This window comes from Lonchura striata, chromosome 2, assembly GCF_050655825.1.
Source record: "Lonchura striata isolate lonStrDom1 chromosome 2, ASM5065582v1, whole genome shotgun sequence".
NCBI lineage: Eukaryota > Metazoa > Chordata > Aves > Passeriformes > Estrildidae > Lonchura > Lonchura striata.
In genome coordinates, this window is record NC_140704.1 from 91,880,913 (window position 1) to 91,902,096 (window position 21,184).

Below are 21,184 nucleotides of genomic sequence, written 5' to 3' on the forward strand. Positions count from 1 at the left end.
TAACACCAAAACCCTGTAGCAAACCAAGGAAATTGCAAATCTTGTCTCATTTGCACATGCTACAAAGCTAGCAAATAATAACAGGAAGCACATTCTTCCAGGAGAAAAACCAAAAGGCACACTGTTTTCCTTTCCTTTCCTTTACCTCCTTGCCCAAGACAAACCTGAAAGCAGCCCAATCACTGAAATAACAATCACTGCAGTGGACTTACTGGTTGGATTTGGAACTGCAGAAACAATATCCTTGCTTTCTGGAGCAAGGGCACCATAATTGGCGTGGTGGTGGTGATGGCGATGGTGGTGGTGGTGCCTTGCAGCCATTTTTGTGGTATATGGAGTTCCACCATTCTCCTCAATGTTGAACGGATGCAGATCGCTGTTGTTCAATGGATAGCTACAAAATAAATCAGTTCAAATTAGAGCAGTAAACAGTAGCACCAACTGTACATTTGGAGAGACAGAGTGAAAACTTTCTTGGGAAAAAATGTGCAGCATTTTTGTAAATAATTTTTTTTTATCCCAAATCTTTACAGTTTTCTATCTCCACAAGATTTATGTGATGAGAAAAAATGATGCCTCTGCTTGTTTGTATGACTTTAAAGACCAGAACTATTTTTGATTTTACACAGTACATAATCTCTGCTAGAGTCTTTCCTGGGATAGGAAAGTTGTCAACCAGAAAACAATAACTTTTTTAAAGTGAAATTGTCCAAAGACCAGACCAAGGAACAGTCTCAGAGTAAGACTACATTCCTGAGAATGTTTAGGTCTCTAAATTTATGATGCAAAAATAGCTATATAAAAAAATTCTGACTTAGGGAAAATATTAGAAAATAAAACATTTTATAGATAAAAACATACAAAATAGCACTTTGTCAAAAATGAATTGTACCAATGCTGGCAAAACTAGTATGGGTCTTGGTGAGGGCTTTTTGCATGTGTTTAGTTAGGAGTGTAACTATTGTCAGTCTGCAATAGCTGGCAAATGGGGATACGCTGACATTTTAACTCACCATCTCTAACTGAGAGGTGACAAATTACAGTGCTGCTTTTCTTCATTAGCTTTAACTGATACTGTTTCAGTTTATTGTTTGAAATGACGATGAATTTATAGAAGTGATATTTTCTCTTCATTCCAGCAACCAAAGAAGATTGAGATAATTCTACATAGATATTGCAAACTACTTGAATGTGCTTTCCTCAGAGGAGTGCTTAAAATTTTTCTAAGGTTTAACTTATTCTATAGTAGTGCATTAGACAGTAGTTGCAGTAAATCAATCCATTTCAACAAAAGATTAATCCCCTGCCTATTTGAGATATGCTAAAGAAATTATATCTTCAGCTGCATGGGTTTTCAGTTTGCTCTTATTAATAACAGCAGCCAAAAACCTGACAGCATGAAATGAAGGCAAACCGAATAATTAAATGAACAATGAATAAATTATACCTAAGATACTTGCTACATATGTTTTCTGCAGATTACTTAGTGATTCAAACCAAAATTAACCAGTCATCTGAAAATAAACACATCTGTATAATTTCCAAAGTTCTACTGAAACACGCAGTTTAATAACCACTGTCTTCTTAGTAACAACTTCAGACAACATGAGGTTTCTGACTGGGTACTAATTGAAAAATAGTTTTATGCTGGTTACTTTTTGAAAGCAGAAGGTGGGGAGGGGAATGTTGTGTATATTAATCTTGGCAGGTTCCCGGCATGAAGCAACTGCTGCCAATAAAGGCACTTCTGATGGCTTTTTGCCTTAAGGAAACAATAGAAATAGGTGTCTGATCCACAGGGGACAGGTTTTGTGAGCTCAAATAATCCAGGACTGGTCTGTCTTTTCAAACTGCACTATATCTTTACTGCTATAATCAAATGAAGCAAGTGCCTACAGGGGGGAAATGGTACAGGCTAATGAGATTGCACACTAATTGTAGCAGCTCTCCTGCATTTTCCCTTCAAGGGCCTTGGACTGGCATGACATTTTTTGACTGAGAGGAGAGGTGGTTTTGTTCACATGGTTAAAACCCTGCTGGGAAATGAGTTTGGGGCTGGAGCCTCAGCACATTTTTTTTTTTTCTATCTGATTCAGTTTTTTTCAAGACACAAAACCCTATGTGTTGGGAGTTTCATTTCACCCACTGGCAGGCTGGTTTAGCAGATCTTCAATTGGTCTTTTCAAAATGAATCACACCAAATCCTTACACTGACTCCTCACACTGCTATGATCCCAAGGTATCTTCCATGCTGAAATGAGAAGGAGCTGAGCAACTGAACAAGCCAACTGAATTGACCTCTGGCATGAGGGCAAATGTGCACCAAATTCTCTAGATGTATTTCTTGACTTTCCAGAGAAGAGTAACATGTAAAATGTAAAATGCAGGGAGAGCTTTACATCAAAGAAGTAAAGAACTAGCCCAGCAAAGCTGATGTTCAGCTGTGCACTGAAATCCTTGAGGACAGCAGATCACAAAGCTCCAGACAGGGTGTCACTACCCAGGCAGCACTCTCCGATGTGAGATCCCATGTTCCAAATGCCAGCTATGGAAAAGTCTGTGGTCATCTGCACTCCTCCAGGGCTGACGGCAACTGACGGATGTCGAGACAAACTTATCTCAGGGTCAGCCAACTCTTGCATGCTCGATGCATATGAGGTTGGGCATTTGCACAGACACCCTCACTACCAAGGAGTTACTGAACAATCAGAAACAACAGGCTTTGCAGCAGCCCCAGAGCCTACCAACTAGAAATGCTGACAGTACCCAAACAAAAATATCATAAGTAGTCCAAGTACCTTTTCTATATACTCTCATATATATTTTAGGGATATATTAGGTATCTTAAGGTGTTTTCTACAAGGTGACATCATTATTATTATCTCATATCACATGTTTTTCACTTTTCTGTTCTTCCACTGTCTTAAATATACACTTGACACTTTTCCACTGAATGCATCCTTTTCTTGCTAATTTTGCTTTCTATTGCTTACTTCTATCTGGCTTACCTGAATAGAAAACATGCTCATGTATCCTTCTCAGTCTATTGATGTAAATAAATCACTACTTTCAGTGAACCAACTTTTTGACCATATTATAAAGTGTTCATATCCTGACCTCTAGGAATTTATACTTGCTCCCCAGACATCAAGTAATGCTCTCAGACTTATGTGCATTATATGGACAGGTAGTAGTTTTCATCCTTTCTCTTGCACCTGCTTTCTGGCCATCCTAGTATGCCAATATCACACCTTTGGTTTACTTTTTAAACATCAATTGGCTGACCTGCAGGTTTCCTCTTTCTCTGCTGTTATTTACTTGTGTGCTTTCTCAACAAGGTCCAGCTGTTTCCTATACAGACAGCTCCTGTCCTTCAAGAAAAATGAGGCAGGGCCCTATAGGCAACTGTGCAAAGGAAGCAAACATTTCTTTCTTCTTTGTCCCTCACTCAAGAAAAGGCACTCCTGAGGATTCAGTTTCTGCAGGCTGAACCTTCAAAAAGGCCACTCAATGTTTACAAGAAGGTTAGTGATGCCTTTAGCCTCAAATTCACATTAATTACTTCCTTCTGACCAAGAAAGCATCCCATTGAGGAACAAGGCAAATATCACATATCTACTAATTTCTTTTTACAGTTTTCATTTTACATTATTAGCCCTCTGTCTCAGTTTTAACTCCTCACACTTTACTCAAAAAGTTGTTTTCAGCTGACATTTTAGATTTCATGTGCTCCAGTCACCTACTGCTTTACCAAACTATGTCTCTAGTATAGAATCCACACACACAACAGTCTTAAGAGGATATAGGAAAACAGGGAACAGAAAAGTTTTTGAAGGCTTTCAAAACCAAAGGATGTGGGCCTGTGTTACCTAAACTGAACCTCCAACACCTTCACTAGCAAAGACTCCATGACCCTCTTGCGCTATCAGTTTCAGTGTCTCACCATGTGTACACTTATTTCTTTGTTTATTCTGTCTCCTTTAGTGCAATTTAAGCCACTGTTTTATCTCCCATCCATCACAGACACAGTAAGAATTCTGTGTTAAGAATTCAATTATTTCTTGCTACAGAAGCCTGTGTTTTTGAAAATGGCCCTTTACACCTCCCATCAGGATCTGAAGAGCTCTGAACTCCTCAGCTGCCCCTCACAGGTTGCACATTCCATACAGCTCTGAGACATCTTGCCATCCCTGCCTACCCAGCTTCCCCCTGCTCTTCTTCCAACATGTGATGCTAAGAACTGGACACCCCATTCCAGCTGAGGCCTTGAAAACATGTTTTAAAGAGAAAGGGTTGTTTCTAAGTCCCAGAGGATCTACTCCTGTTTATACACTAGAAGAAGCCATTTTTTACGATAGTCTGGGATTGTTGACTCATGTTTAATATGTGATGCTCAAGAACATCAGATCCTTTCTTAAACTGGCCAGGTTTCCAGCCCCACAACCTCAGCTGTGACACATCACTCCTACCTAACAGCACAAACATTCCTCTTGAGCTGTGCCCTAATTTTTCTGATGTGCTAAGATCAATACTTTCCTCCATCCATGACAGGCCCTGTATGCAAGGACTCCCATTTTGGTGTAATCTGTGAGTGACAAGGGTTTTTTTTTTAAAACATAATTGCTTTTCCATGCCTCCCAGCTACCAGCTTCAGTCTCCTGTAGAACATTGCTGTGTAGCCCCACAGAAACATCTTCCACTTGTGTCCCAGAGCAGGCTTACTCCTGCCCCCTGCCCATGCCCCTCTTTCTCCACTCCTCCTCTAGCCATCTTCCACCTGTCTGAAGTTACACTTGGGGAGCAAATGATGGGGCTTTCTTCTCTCCTCTCCATGGGGAGCCTGGAGGGACAATTGCAAAAAGCAGGCTCAAACTATTGTGCCTCCTAGATGACTCTAAGAGTTTAGACCTTCCCTACCATAGCTGAACAGTGGTTTAAAAAAATCCCAGGCTCCTAGGTCTGGTTGTGATAAATAACCTTCAACAATTACTGTACCCACCTCTATTTGCTTGGAACATTCCTCCTGCACCAAACCACTGCAATATTCCAGTATTTAAAAATCCTCAAACTTTCCACAAACATCTTCAGAACCGCTTTCAGTCCTCCCCCATCTGTAGCTCGGAGCAAGGCTGGTGGTGAGTTGCACAGGTTTTGGCAGCAAAAATTCACACTGTCAGTGTTGCACTGACAGTTCTGGGAGATGTATCACCCATCGCTGTATCATTACAATACCTTCTCCAACATCAAAATGGGCTTTAGATGTGCTCCCAAGTGGCAGCCAGGGGAAGTGTTGCAGTGCCTGTTAACATATATGTGAATTAATGTGTATGTAATGAAAGCAGCCACCGCGTGTGAAACTTGAGTGTGGCAGCCAGGGGGAGGAGACTTAACAGCTATGCTAAGCCAAACACTCTTTTGGGCTTAGTATCTCCCTTTTTTAGGAGGAAGAAGGGTAGACTCTGGGTTAATTCCCTCTCCATGTTTCAAAAGCAGTTAAAAAAACCCCAAACAAATAAACCACAATGAACTTTTACCTAAACTTTAATCATATTTAGAATCTCACATAGCACTTGTTTCCCTAAAGCACAGCAAGCGGCACAGAGAGAGGAGGAATTTTGTTCTCTGAAAATATCCCCGTGGAGAGGAAAGAAGAGAAAATTGAGGGGATAGGAAGAAGGCAGTATTTATGAGTATCACTTAATGGCCAGGGCTATTGGACTCAAGCAAAAGCCTTCACCCAGCATTACATAAGAAGAGAACACAGACCACAGCAGGATGACTGCAATGACAGGAGAGAGGGTGAGCTTTCATTTTGCAGCCAAGGACTGGGACATATAGAAGCAATGAGTATTCATAAGTAAAGGAAAACTGGGATCACTAAAACCAAACCAATGTCATGTTTTCTTCCAGCACCATGTAACCAAGATGTCTTTGCTGGCCAGAATTGGCTTCCTGGCTGTGTGAAGTGTAACTAAAGCTAACATTGTGGTTACACATCCATGTTTTGCTCTGACACCAGAACATCACAGCTAGCCCATTTGCTTCCTTCAGGGGAAGGCATGGAAAATTGTGTTGCAAATTTCTTTCCCTGCTGCCAGGGATGATCTGCAGTTCCCATCCAATCCTAGGGACACCTCAGAAAGCAGAGTAGGCAGCCAGCAATCTTCTCCCAAACACCTTGAAATTAAAGTGAAAATTATAATAGGGAAAAAAATATATTAATAAATGGTGATGGAAGCCTGCTGTAGGACACAAGATGCTGAACTAACTTTTGAAGCAAAACTAATCTGGAATTCTTCACCAGAATAAAGCCTGCAGCAAAGCATGCACATGGTATAAAATACCAAGGAACAAATCTTGACTCAATAAATATGTTGTCCTCATAGATTTCACCTTATCTGCATAAAGATCATTAAAAAAATACTTTCTTGCAAAACTGTCATGCAAAATATGCCCACTGGGGAACTAAGCATGCTTTTCTTAATTTACAAATGCTTTTAATTAACACTAACAATAGCTAATGATATTTAATCACCTGTCAAAAAAAAAAAATCATTGTCCCAGATGTCCTTGTAGATGAGAAAACTCTGAAAAGTAGACATAAAAATTTCTAAGACAAACAAGATTCTCCCACAAGTCTGCTGCCTTCCCCTTTCAGAGAGGCAAAGGGAAATGTCCTTGTCCTTAGGAAATAGAACTTGAGGTGGGTAATCCAAGCAAGTTAGCTCAGGTTAAATCAGGAGCAAAGCCAAGCAAGGATCCGTGGTCTCTGAGGTAGCCTGCAGCCAATCTCAGATTGCTAGCCATGGTGCAGCTTTTCCCATCACTTAACTCATTAAATAACTCAGGCCCTGTCAGCTAAGCACATCCCTGTCTCATCTCCACTGTGCTCACTGGTTGCTGCCAAAGGATGCAGAGAAGCAGGCACAGGCCTGAGGCTTAGCTAAGAGAGGAGAACACAAGAAATCACAGGATGTGATAGAAATTGCTGGACATAAAAGATAAAGGCAAAAGCAGCTAAAAAATACTATAGAGCATGCCCAGAAGGATTGCTGGAATTCACAAGTACTTATGGTAGGGATACATGAGCAATGGCCAAACATCACAGAGCTCTGAAGGAGGAGTATCAGGGTCTCTTGGGTGAGAACAACCCTGCAAGGCCAACACTGGCTAAGAAACTATATCAGTAACTCTGTGTAAGGTCCAAACTATGCTGGTAGCCTTGGGACCTTTGAGTATGGACTTAGCAAAACCTGAAGCAATGCAAGGAAAAAGCAGGGGTACCTGTGAGGAGACAAGAGAAAGGAAAGAGGTGAATTCATGTGCAGGATGAATTTAATTCAGGATGCACATGAGAAAGGTGAGAAAAGTGACCAGCCCCATGTAAGCAAGCTGCTGGTCAGCTTGGCAGGTCAAGCTGTGATCACCACAGTCCAGGGCATCTTCTCAGCTGTAGTCCTATTTTCTGTGGAGGTGTTTGCAAGAAGGATGGAGCTTTCTGTGCAGCTCCAGATTTGTCAGCCACTGTTTGTGTATGCAGGTACTGCTCAAGGTATTGCCCTTCTCCTCTGCTCTCTGGCAAGGCGGCTGAGTGGGTGCTCAGTGAACATTTGCATCTCTGGAATGAATGCTCAGCATCTCATCCTGGGCTGTGAAGCCAGGAACTACAGCAGCCTTGCATCTGGCAGATTATAAAGGTGTAATCCCCTTAGCCTTGAAGCCAATCCACTGGATTTATCTTCCCTTAACAATATGCTCCCATCTTACAAAATCTCCTTTCTGTCTCCATCCTCACTAAGCTGAAATTCCTTCGGAAAAAAACTTGTTTTAAAAGAAATTAACCAAACTGTGTAATTTTCATGCTTCTAAATCATTCTGATTCTGAATTCTGCTAATGCTTTACAAAAAATATGCTGTCTTGTGGATTTTCAGTAATTTGCCATAACTTTAAAGTCCAGCCCAAAACCAACTCCACTGCCACACAAATGACTTCTTTTAAGGTTGTATATTTTGCCCTTTTTAAAACACAGTATTAACAGGTAAAAGTACAAAATCAATCACTCAGCACAGCAAGACCTCTCTTAATTACATACTTGCAACCTCTGCCCTATCTCTGGCAGGTTCTCACTTCAATACTTGGGCAACTCATCTGACTTTGACTTACAGCAGGAAACTGTTCATTTCATCTTTAAAGCCATTTTCACAGTTGTTTTTTTTTTTTTTTAATTCAGATATAGAGAATGAGACACAAACATTAAATGCAGCAATTGAAACTAAAAATGAGTAATAACAAACAAAGGCCTCCTGGGCTCGAAATTTTGATACAGAAGCAGCATCCAATTTTACATTCAAGTTCCTTGAAGTTTGCTTCAAATCCGCATTGCTACTGATTGAGAAAGCCCCAGGTACTCAAGACACAGATGCTGAAATCACAAAGCTCCCTTGCTGCTTTCATTCCTCTTCTCCATTCTAAGTTTCTAGGAGAATCCATTGCTTTTCATTTTCTAGTTCCTTTCTTTTGCACATAACACTGTAAAATTCTGCTTCGCCTAAACCCTTTACATGAGTTTTTTGTTTGCCTGACCCATTTTTTTCCTGAGCTCTTCCTTCCTGTTTGACTGCTATATTCCTATTCATGAGAAAGACTCTGCTTGGAGGCACCGTGATGTTGGCTCTGCTGCTTGCCAGCAAGGCCTCAATATTCAGGGCCTTGCCCCTGGAGATGAAACGAAGCAGCCACTCTGACATCTGTTTTGCTACTGAGTTCATTACAGTGCGATTACACAATTTAGAGAGCACTGGAGACTCATTAATGATTTGTATTTCTACTTCTCTAAGGAAGACAAAATTGCAGAAATTGGTAATGGCAGGTAAGCTACTGTGATTATAACTCCAGCACAGATTGTTATAGGTTTAGGGAGGAAAAAGTAACTTAAAAATAATTAGCTTCTTATCCGGAGTTTAATTGCATTAGATCAGTACTTCCTACTTCTAATTAGGTGTGGCTAATTCTTTCATTTTTGTTGTGACTTGGAAAGTAGATGATGTTTTTCATTGCCTCAGTTAAAAAAAAGAAATAGCAATTTTTATAATTCATCAGCATAAGACATTGGTAAACCAGGAACTAGAGGTTTTCCAAACTATTCTTGTACGAAACATTTGTTCTTGTGTAATCCAAAAAAACATCTTTCATGTAATGAGCTGCAGATTTTGCTGTTTGATAGTTTTAAAGATAAAGGTCTTACTACTAGTGCTATGAAAGGAAAATTAAGAGGAAAGGGAAGAGGAAAAGAAAGAGCAAGATGAAAATGGAAAAGAAAAATAATCAAGCATATTACAAAGATAGTACGTTCATGGTGGAAATATAATTGTGGTGGCAATCTGAAAACAGAACCCTAGGGGCATTTCCACTGGTTCCCATAGCCACAGCTCAACGTTTATCTTAATTTTAAATTGGCAGATCCCTCAGTTCTGAGAGGGCGTGATGATTAAGGCAGTCATCAGAACTGCTTCTGCTAGTGACAAACTGGATTGCTTCTGAAGAGATACAGGCAACAGATCATAGAAGATAAGCCACCAAACCCAAAGGAGTATCCCACAGCCATTAGGAAGCTATTATGCAAAAACAACAAAACAAAGAAGTAACATTGTGTCCGGCTGGTGGAAATTCTTATCTCCACCAATCTGTGTGCCAAGTCTGACAAGATTCTAACTGAAGGGGAAAAAAATCATCTTCAGAAAAACTGGATGGAAGAGAAAGGTTTCTGGTGGTTTTTAAATCTCTTCTTACCGTCCAAAACTGAAAGTATATTACATGCATAAATTAAATTCAGTATGCAAGTTATTACAGACATGCTTGTACTTTCCATAGCAAGATACTCATATCTGCAGGGGACAGCACACAGGGAGGCCTGACACGTGAACTTTACAATTAAATTCAGATTAACACTTACGAAGTCAGCTCTGTGAAAGTAAGTTGTTTTGCTTTACAGCACAGTCATGAAACAGTCATTAGTAAGTGCTTGAGAACAGCATTTACTCTGGAGCTTTATTACAGGAAATGATTCATACCAATGGAAGAACTCCAACTGAATTATCTGGGTTTCTTTTGGGGTTTTTTTGGTTTTTTTTTTTTTTTTTTTTTTTTTTTGTTTGTTTGTTTATTGTGATTTCTTTTGGTGATGCAGTGGCAACAAAGGCAACAGCACATGTCCTGAGGAAGGGAAACTCTTCAGCCAGCCACTTCAAGGTACAACAGGAGGTAGAAAACAAGGAAAGTCGAACAATGCTTTCATGACTATCACACTCTGCTTTGCTATGTACTGCAGGAGGTAGACAGAAAAGTATGGCCCACCTCTTTACATGCTTTTTTCTGATCTGATTTGACTAGGATTGTTTTTTTTCCCAAAATATGCATTCTTCTATGTGCCTGCTGAGAAGGAGGACTGATTTTCCTGCAGGCTCTTCAACACTAAAATTTGGGAGCAGCATAAGAGCACTGTGATTTTCAAACCATGTGCAGTTTGACTGTAACATAGGAAAAAGGTATTTATTATGAAACAGTTCAAAATCTACATCCTCACAATGTAACAAAAGAGCAAAAGTTTGGTTAGGGTGTAGACTGTTAGTTCAAGCTGCCTCTCAAGGTTCACATGAAACTTATGTCTTAACAAAAGCCAGGGTCCTAGTGGATCCCCTTCAAAGCACAATACACAGTCTGAGGTCAATTTAAAAAATTACATTTTCTAATTTATGTCCATTAATGCTGGTCTGTAGCAGCTCTGGACTAGCAGTCTCTAGTTGCCATTAGCAATGCTGCAATGATAGCATTGGCTCTACAAGTCTGTTTTCCTTGGTTCCCTGTTGCAGAGTAATAGGAAAACCTCCAATTGCCAACAGAGAACTGCAGTGTCAGATTAGATGGATGTGCATCAAAACTTCTCTCCTTTGAGGTAGGTAGAAGCCTGCCTGCTTGATACACAAACTGAAAAGATTTCTCCTCTCTAAAGAGATGATTGCAGTGCTGAACTGTCTCCTCTCAGAGAGCCCCATCTCGCCAACTTTGAGGCCTGAGAAGCAGGTGACAGAATTGGTTTAATTTTTCTCCTGCTGCCTTTGATGTTCCCCAGCTCATTCCTTGCCTGCACCTGAAGCTGCATTTTCAAAATTACTTGCAAGCTCTGCCACTCTTTCTCTTGCAAGCTGAAAAGACATCTTCTGCAGTGCTCATTCAGAAGAATAGAAAATCACATTTTACATCACCGGGCCATAATGTATGTCTTGTTGCCATTCACAATGTGAGAAATCAATCCTCCTCTTGGTCAGTTTGTACATGGGTTCAATGACAAAAGGGCCCAGAAAGACTTAATTCTTTCCTTTAAGTATACAAGCCCCTGACTGCCAGCTTTAGAAATGCATTATAAAACCTGATCTCTTTGTTCCCTATGCCTGTGACTCATATCAACTAGAAAAAAATAGCTGAAAATGAAAGTTTGATGAAAAAGCCCACACTAAAACAATATATTCAAAGTGACAACAGTTTCAGTATTGCATTTCAGGTATCATATTTCAGTATTCAATATTAGTCATTAGTTTGCATGCCAGGGCCTGGCTGAGGGTGAAAAGCGTTATATTTCAGCTTGTGTTACAGATGTGGTGGCTCAGAGTCACCAGCTTTTCAATTCCCCCAGCAGTTCCTGGGGGAGAAGACAGAGGATTATGGTTATTACAAGGCCAAGATAATCCCTCTGCAAATCCAAATATACAGAGCATAGAGCCAGGCCTAAGCTCTGCTAGGGAAGACCTGGTTTCCAGCTTTATTAAGCACAGGAGGAAGGTGTGCAGAGAGATGATCAGAAGATACCCTCAGCCAGGTTGTATCAATTGATTCTCCAGCACATGGAAGAAGCAATTCCATGTTGGATTTCAGATCAGTGTAATTTCTGCAAGACCTATTGCTATACTCAGACCTTCCCTCCATCCCCGCAACCCAAGTTGATCCAAGGATAGTGTTTATCACCTGTAATCAAATTACAGAAGTTTCTAAGTGTATGCTGGACTTGTAAAAAGAAGGTTTCAGATAGCAAACACACTTCAAAATAGGGTGGAGAAAGTTTGCACATGCAGTTCAATAGGTACACCTGAGAACACGTTTCATTTGGATTTAAGTGGTGTTACCTCCTTTTAGCAATCTTCAAAACTTTAAAAAAAAAAAGCCACCCAAACTTCCCTGTGTATATTTCGAACACACTTAAAATGCATTGACTTAGAATAACTGTGTAGCATGCTTTTTGGCAAAAACTGTGAAGCATTTCCTCATGAGGAACTCCTAGGTAAAGTAATTCAGTCATTCAGTGTATAAACACTCACATACCAGGACCATCAAGCTTCTATATTGAGTTTGTGCCTATAAACTACCAGAAGATTCCTGAAGCAGCACAAAATTAAGATGCAGTATTGATTTTTTTGACAGAACTTTCCCAATATTTCAAATAAAAATTGCTGCTGCATTTAACAACAGACTTAAACAAACATTTTCCATTTTTCTTCTTTCTCCCTTCTCTACATGTAATCTGGTTTCAGCTGCAGTGTTTCATGTTGCTTCAAACAAAAAATTGTAATCTTAGCATCACAAGACCTCTATGACTTGTTAAAAACAATCTGTTGTGAGTTACGACTGTGCTAATTTTAGGAAAAAGTTAACAATGTGCTTATTAATATTTAAAGCAACTATTTTATACTACCTTGTCCACCCATATCCACCTTTGTTTGGGTGGTGTAAGCTGCACAGGTAAGAGCAGTACTGGGGTCAGAGAGGAATCAGGCAGATACGCTCCCTCTTTCCAACTGCATCCCAGCCCATTTGCTACAGGAAGCCAACTATGTCTAAAGGGATAGAGACACTGATTTCTTCTTACCTAGCTGATTGCTCTGTGACTTGGCTGGTTCGGATTTCTGCAGGCAGCAGGGAGGATGAGGGATGAACAAGTGAAAAGCGAGTGCAGAATGTGTGGGCTCCTTCTCCAGAGGAGCAGAATGACAAGTGCTTCCCTTGAGGCAACACACACAAAGTGCAGAGTACACGAGGCCCACAGGTTGTTCCTCACCAATGTGCCTGAGGCTTTTTAACACTTACAGGACCAGCTGGGCCCCAGCTGTCTTTTCTTGCAGTCTGTCAGGGAATGGATCCCTTGTTCCGTGCACCTTCAGCAACAAACCAAACCACACATAGCGACACAGGATGAGGTGGAACACTGGCAACAAAGCACATGGAAGCTGACAAGATTGCATGACAAGAATGATACTGTATTATGAATGTAGGTGTGTAAATAATAAAGTGCCATTGCCCCACACTTCAATGTGACTATTCAAAGAACCATCCTCCAGAATGCTTTCAGAACAGCAGCTAAACTAGACTTTTGTTTCAGTGGATCCAACAAAGTTTCTCTTTTTTCCTTTCTTAAATAAAATGCTGCCGAAATAGAGGAAGACTAGTCTGGAGAAACCAAAGCCAGCCTCTGTGATTACACATTTTAGGCTTACTCTGGCATTTTCACATCTCAGTGCACAGTTGCTTTATTGTCTTCCCCTCTCTACAGATTGTACTAGAAACATTGATCCACCACAGCATTAGTAACTACAGGGGAAATCAGGTACAAGCATATCTACCCACCCTCCCCCAAAATCTTTCAAAAATAAATAATGCATCATAACCAGATCAACAAGATTGACATTTTTTATTTGTACTTAGCACATACAGGAAAGATCAAAGCAAATAATAAAAGATAGCATTTGTAAACAAATGTATTTCACAAAAAGTCAAACTATCAAATTTGCTCTGAAAAAATTCACTATAGCCATTTATAAATGTGTATTTATCAAAATCAAGTTAAAAACTACTTCATCTTGAAAACATCCCAAATGAAGATTCATCCATTCCAACAAGTTCAGAGAGACCACAGATGTAAGGTCTAACTAAAACAAATACACGAGTAAAGATGGCACTGTGATTTTTGGTTTGAAGATAACAAAAAAAGTCTGCAAGTGATCAAAATCCCAGCCATTCCAATTCAAAGTCCTAGATCTGCAAAATATACATTCAACTTCACAAATGTCTAACTTTAAAAAAATAGAGCTATTCCACTGGAATGTCCTCATTTTTAATGCACTGATTATATGTTGTGTTTTTGAGCCCACTCAGAGAAAAGTTACCAGTAGGTAGTTTCATGTAATTATAACGCTCACTTCCATAATCACATTAAAAATAAGATTACAGCAGCACCCTTTTAGCAAGGATTAATTTTTAACATTCTTGCCTTTATAGCAGCAAGTATGGTTTTGGGGAATGCTATCAATATAAGAAGTAAAAAAGATATACATACTCTGTGAAATTTATTACAGTGTTCTTTCCCTATACTTGTCTTCAAAGTTAGGTAAGCACCTCTATTTTCTTCTGCAGAACACAAAACTAGAAACAAATGACATCCAAATGTATGACTGCCTCAATAGGCTCCCTTTGTTGGTGGCCCACAAGCCAATTTGATTGCCAGTATGAACTCTGTTTTTTCCTCCCTCCAAGCTCCTCTTTGCATGCCACTAAAAACCAAAGTTCTCAGTCTATTAATTTGACTCAAAAGAAACAAGGTAATAAAAATAACTAAGGCACAAATGTCTGATCTTCAACAGCAGGCAGAGGGTCACAGATTTGAAATTAGGGTAGATTGAAAACGTCCAGAAATATTTCTGGTCTCAGGACACTGAAAATTCTTATCAGAATTCAAAAAAGGTTTTTAAAGATTTTTTTTTAAACGAAGATATGGAAAACACTTTTCCCAAGAATGTCCACAAACATTAAACAAGGATGGATGTACATACAAAGACACACACTTTATGCACAATACACTTTGAACATACTGCAGACAGACAAGGACCATGGAATGCAATGATGTCTAAGATGGCAGGTGAAATGAAGATGGCTCTTTTTCAGAGAGTCGTCATGAGTTTATCTTGGTACACCATGCTTTGGACTCCTCCTAAATTCTTCTGGTTCTGCTCCTGGATATACCGTAAAATGCTGTCCTCTCCACTTGTGGGGGGTTTCCAATAGGGCCTGTCATCATGATAGGGTGGCCTGTACCATTTGCACAGTTATTGGTTAGTGAGGAATGGAAGTCAACTTAGGAGTGCTACACACTAACACGAGCTCGTCCTGCAAGTGCTAAGCATGCACATGGAGCTACAGCACGGCAAGGAAATGGGGACAGACCAAACAGTCTGATGCTGAAGCTGCTGAAGCAACTGGGAATCTTCTAGCTGATTTCAAAAGGCTTTCAACCAGAGCTCAATCATTGAAAACCCTCTCTCATTGCAATGTTACAGACAAGCATAGTGCATCAATGCTACGGAATTCCAAACTGGGAGGGGGGAGGTGGGGAAGGAGGAGGAGTCTACGGGAGAACTAAATTTGTACAACAAACAGTTAAAATAAAGCATATCATGCAAAACGCTGAGCTCATGAAAGTACATCCTTAAAGTGCAAAGGGTTAAGAAAGGCAATCCTATTATGAATGAAAATTGCTCCTCTGTAGTTGCTGCCATTCCTTTGGCACTGGTGCAGTTAATTAACACTAAAGCAACCTGTAATTTACAGAGTTGCATTTTCTTAAGAACACCCCCAGTCTACAGTTAGTACAGGTAATGCTCTGAGACTTGCAAAAGTACTACAAGGAAAATATCTTTTTCCTTACTTGTACATTACTTATTGCTGTTTAGAGATACTAACTTCAACCATTCCTACAGTGTCCCTGAATCATTGCAGCGGAGTGGGGAATAAATAAAACAACAATTTTGAACACTATGTAGGAAACCACAACATTTAACATTACCTTATTACCAAATTGAAGCTGCAATTATTATATATACGGAAGAAATTCTTTTCTGTGAGGGTGGTGAGGCACTGAAACAGGTTGCACAGAGAAGCTGTGGATGCTCCATTCCTGGAAGTGTTCAAAGCCAGGTTGGATGGGGCTTTGGGCCACCTGGTCTAGTGGAAGGTGTCCCTGGCCAAGGCAGGGGGTTGGAACCAGATGATCTTTAAGGTCTCTTCCAACCCAAGACATTCTATGATTCTGATAATTTTTTTTATAGTAGCAGAAACACAGGCAAGGTTTAGATTTTACCTTTTTTAGATATATTCTAAAGTTATATAATGACAGCTGTTAATTGGAATTCTCTTTTCTGAAGGTTAAATATTAAGCTAACTGCAAACAATTTCACTGAAAGAATCTGCAAACAATTTCAGTGAAAGAATTTTAGAATTTTACTAAGAAAACGGAGACACAATTCCACATACTATTTCACAAATTATTCAACAAAAGCTCCATATTTAACATGTATTACACAGGTCATTTCATTTCAGCCCATGCCTATTCCAGACTTTCATGCACAGCAGAAAGAATTTTATACATCTGTAAGTTGTGATCTCAAGTTCGCAATCAAATGCAATAAGATTTTTCAAATCAAGCTGTCCAAGATCTTAAATATCCAGTTATTTCACTTTGACTCCAACTTAGAATAACTTGAAACTTCCACTTTAACTACACATTTAAGTGCTTCTACCTGAATGGGACAAAAATTCTGAGCACCTTTTCTACCAAGCTTCTATGCTGAGCTTTTAAGTATGGGTTTTGTTTTTTCAGCCATACAAGCCTCTGTATAAAAAAGCCATTGTTCATATTTCACTGACCTTAGTCTTTGCCCAGGCAGTGGAGGGGCTGAAGGGGGAGGTTGTCTACACACACTACAATACATTATTGTGCTTATTTCAATATCACTCTGCTCCAGGGTGAACTGTTTGGCTTTAAAATGTCACGGACTGGTATTGTAAGTGATGAAATCTTTAGAAAAATTTCAGCAAAACCTCAAATGATTTATAAAATCATTAGGCTCTCTTGGCAGCCACTCTTTCATAATGTGGAATTGTACATTTTAAAGTGCTCATAATAAACTGCATAAAGAAACCCGAAAACCAGGAAGACTCCTGAGCCTGAAATACAGGCAAAGTTCATTACACATCTTCAAGCCTCCTGTTTCTAACACATATTTAGTATCTGCTTTACTGCTGTGCACTGGGAATTTTGAGATGACAATGCCTGTCTGCTTCTCTGCCTAGTATTTCTAATACTGTATTTGCCCTTTCCCTTTGCATTCTCAGACCCAAACTAATACCAAATTGTCTTTTCATCCACTTTAAACTTAGCCTCATCCCCAGAGCCTGCCCACACTAAAACCAAAGTCTGCCTACTGTGATGTAATAATATAAATGTTAGATAAGGAGAAACAAAGATTAGGGTATTGGTATTTTTCACTGAAGACAGTAATTATTTGTCTAAAAAACTGAGTCATCTAGAAAGGTTACTTTTTATTAGGAAAAAATAGTAGCTGGTTTTTATCATGTGTACATGTATAGACACATATCCACCAGCAGGTGCATGCCTTCACCATGCATTCCACCAAGTGGGTTTTAATTGGACTGAATTTCTTCCAAAAATTTCTTTTCACTCAATGTCTCTCATTACTAACTACAAACAAAAAGGTATGCGAAAAGATAGCACAAGAGCACATGCAGGAATGCTTTTGTGAAACAGTTCTCAAAAACTCAGTGCTATAATTTTACTCATTATCTGTAATGTTCCTGATAAATTGTTCCATGTACTTGTCATTTTTTCATATACATTTCTGCAAAAGATGAAAACAGTGCTCTACTGCAAGAATATAACTATTAATAAAACTTAACTTTACACTAAAATGAGTTTCTTCTCTGTCTTAGGAAATTAAATACAAACAAATACTGATCAATTTGCAAATAAGCTACAGAGCAGCTCCCTATCCAACATACTCCCTACAGGAGATCACTAACATTCCATTTTGAATTAGAAATAAACTAGTAAAAAAAATTAATATTCCAAAGCAAAACTTAGAAGTTATTTAATACTTTCTCTATATCCCATACTTCTAACTTGTTAACTTTTCATGTGAAGAGAACTGCCCAACAGGGCCACCAAAGCTTCATACTGAGTAACATAAAGTCATCATCTTTTCTTCACAAAGGGAAGATTGCTTACCTTACATTCACAGGTGTGTGTGGATGCCAGTGTGGCTGAGCAGGATGTATATTAGGATGATACTGGGGCTGCAAATGGAAACATTGAACCTGGTTAATAAAATCATATTAAAGCTCCCTATTAACTTTTATTTTCCTGGGGTCATGAGGAATATGTTCCTGGTGAACCTTAGAAACCCTACTGCTTCCAACCTTCTCCCGTGTCACTGAGCACATACTTGAAGCCTCTTGGTGATGACCCTGCTCATTAGGACACACTCATGGGACAATGCAAAGAAAATTGCTCTCCTGTTTGACAGACAACCTGGCACATCTAGTGCTTCTAAGAGAAAGCACATAAAAAAATGTCACCTTTGATCAAAAGTGGAGAGTAAGAAAGGTTATAAAGAGCAGGCTTCAGAAGGTCTCCTGTCTTTGGTGACAGGACTTCCTTCTCATATCCATAAGATCTTAAGGAGAAAGAGTAAAACAAAGTCAATGCTGAGAGTTTTAATAAAAAGAGTTAAGACTAAGTTCTCATGTACGTACAGAGTTCGGAAGCTTGTTTTTCCTCTGTACCCACTGACTGTCAGTAGCACAGATGAAAACCAGGTAATGTTTTCCCTGGAGTGTATAAAAAAATCCCAACAAGCATTTGACCAGCAGGGAACTCTCTAAGTGTTGTGATGAGGGAGGTAATTGCAACTTTGAAATTGTCACGATCACCTACTGTGAGAGACTCCTCTAGACAAAAGCTTGCTCTTACAGAAGTCTCCTGGGGCCCATCACATTCACAGTCCAAAAGACTTCCACATTCACAGAAAGAAACGGAAGGGAAAAAAGATGGCAAATGAAGTGTACTCAGCTTGCAGAGCATCCAAGAACACAGGGGAAAAAAGAGAAAACTCCTTAACCCCAAAATGGTGCTGTTTATTTCTGACCCATCAGAAAATCTTACCCCAGAGTAAGGAAAGGGGAGTAAAACAGTTGTACAAACTATAAAGAGTAAAAATATTTACCATAAAATATAGAAATTACCACATATTCCTCTGGTATGCTCTTACCTGGTAGTTATGGACTTCAGGAGTACTTTTAGCACTAAGAGAGAAAAAAAAATGCTCTTATGTAATCAATACATCTACATCACAATGTTCTTTAGTTCAGGGAAGTACTACAGAGAAAATGCATATTCTTAAGGGCATCATTATTTTATTCAAAATATACACCACAGCAGTTAACATGTGAAAGAGGGGTGTAAGCTTTTTTTTCTTTGCTTTAGATTTAAAAACATGAACGAATTATGCTTGATAAACTAGCATAAGAGCAGTGAGCAAAAAGGAAGTACGTTTTACTTTAGTCTGATTTCATACATAAAAATAATAAAGGAAATAGATTAAACAGTTGAAGCAGAAGAATCTGAAGATGCATAATGAGACATACCAAAACAATTCATCCCACACCAGAGAATCTGTTTCTATAAATCCTAAAGCAGATATTGTCTTCAAAATCCTTTTAGCCCGAGAACAGCAACTCAAAGGTAGAGAGAAGCTGAGCAGTCACTTACCACAGTTGTGCTGCTTTCACAGGATTGTTTGCTTAAAAAGAAACAAACACAAAATGTTAAGATAAGTGAAATATCAGCCATTTTGCAGCTCTTGTTGTTGAGCTGCTATACTATGGCTAAAGTGGATCCTCATACAAACACATTTGCACAGAAGTGCCTGAATTTCAAGTGCAGCCCTGTGCATTCTAGTAATTCTGTGCAACATCATAAAGTATGAGGCAGACACAAATCTCCCTCTGGTCCTGCAAGAGTGAAAGCCCTTTAGAGATGACAGCAGCAAAGCATATTCTTTGCAAATGCCACAACAGGACTTTTGGCAGAGTACGTTCTGCACAACCAGAACGGTTTTTTTCTCATCTTACTGTAGTACCATACCAATATCATCAACTCCATTGAAAATCAGAAACTACCCCTTGCAGAAATTTTCACTATCTTTCAGAAACCAGAGTATTCACAAAGCTGGTAATAGCCTGTGTCTTACTGCAGGGAACAATGGTAGCCAAAATAGCCCATCAGTTGGGAATCCTGGGAGGCATAGAGTAATCTTGAGGAATAAGGTCTTGGCCTCTGCTTTGGACAGGCTGGAAAGAATGGTGAAGGTGGCAGCTGAGTAACTGGGGTGTATCATCTCTTTTTCATGACTGTGTGTGTTTCAGGAGAACTGAAAAACTTCTCAGAGAGAAAGTGAAAATCCAACTGACTGCTGAATGCAGGAAGTTAATGACAGACTGTAGAAGTCTCAAAAGGGACTAGGAGAGAATCCAACCCTCGTGGGCTGCATTTAGGTATAGGGCTTAATGGCCAAAAGATGCATGAAAGACAACAACCTACAGGGAGCTTTTGCATTAACTTAAAAACATGCTATTCAGCTCTCTAGAAGGCGATCACTTGGGTGTGAAAGAAGCTTTGACTGGCTGCAGTGGACATAATTAAGCATAAGACACACTTTCTCTTCTGCCTCTATCTCACAGACAAAAGTACAGAAGCATTGAGACTCAAGGCAAAACCTGCAGTTTTACTAGATCCTGTTATGGCAAGAATTAAATTTAAAGAATTCATTCTTCCAGTTACAAAATAACCCACACTATATAGTTGACTCTCCTGTCTCACATAACAGCATCTCACATATTTATTAAATTTGCATTTCAGTTAAACAAACTCCTTCCATGTACTACAGAAGGAAGCAGGGGGAAGAGTTACAGCCTCTAAAAAGCATGCATGCTTGTCACCCTTTCCCCCCCACCTGTAAATGAGACAAAAATGTCCCCATAATACCACAAGGGCTGCTCATGGAACTGTGGGTTGTATTCTGGGAATGCAAATGAGTGCAAAGACATTCTAAGGGAATGTCATCTCACTCTACTGTATATGGCAGCCATACCTGCAGGCTCAAGTAATACAGAATTTGGAGAGGGTTATCCTGCAGTGCTCCTTCCTAGGAAGAACAAAAAGCTCAAGCTTTTTCTACATGGAACAAAAAGCTCAAGTTTTTAAGGACAAATTACAAAACCAAAAGGGAA

The 21,184-nt window shown here is 39.5% G+C and overlaps 1 protein-coding gene across 7 annotated transcripts in view; it reads right to left on the reverse strand.

Moving 5' to 3' along the window:
* EPB41L4B (erythrocyte membrane protein band 4.1 like 4B) overlaps positions 1-21,184 on the reverse strand; it is a 167,866-nt gene that overhangs the window by 72,330 nt on the left and 74,352 nt on the right. For 3 of the 7 annotated variants that reach the window (XM_085571769.1, XM_085571768.1, XM_077784973.2), the window contains exons 13-17: positions 19,665-19,695; positions 19,165-19,198; positions 18,123-18,190; positions 15,885-15,995; positions 213-394 (exon numbers count right to left, since the gene is read on the reverse strand). In XM_085571769.1, coding sequence (XP_085427895.1) covers positions 213-394; positions 15,885-15,995; positions 18,123-18,190; positions 19,165-19,198; positions 19,665-19,695 — 426 coding nt within the window. Of the gene's footprint in view, positions 1-212; positions 395-13,711; positions 15,131-15,884; positions 15,996-18,122; positions 18,191-19,164; positions 19,199-19,664; positions 19,696-21,184 lie in introns of those variants that run through there. The other 4 variants (XM_085571770.1, XM_021528767.4, XM_077784967.2 and 1 more) reach the window with 3 other exon arrangements.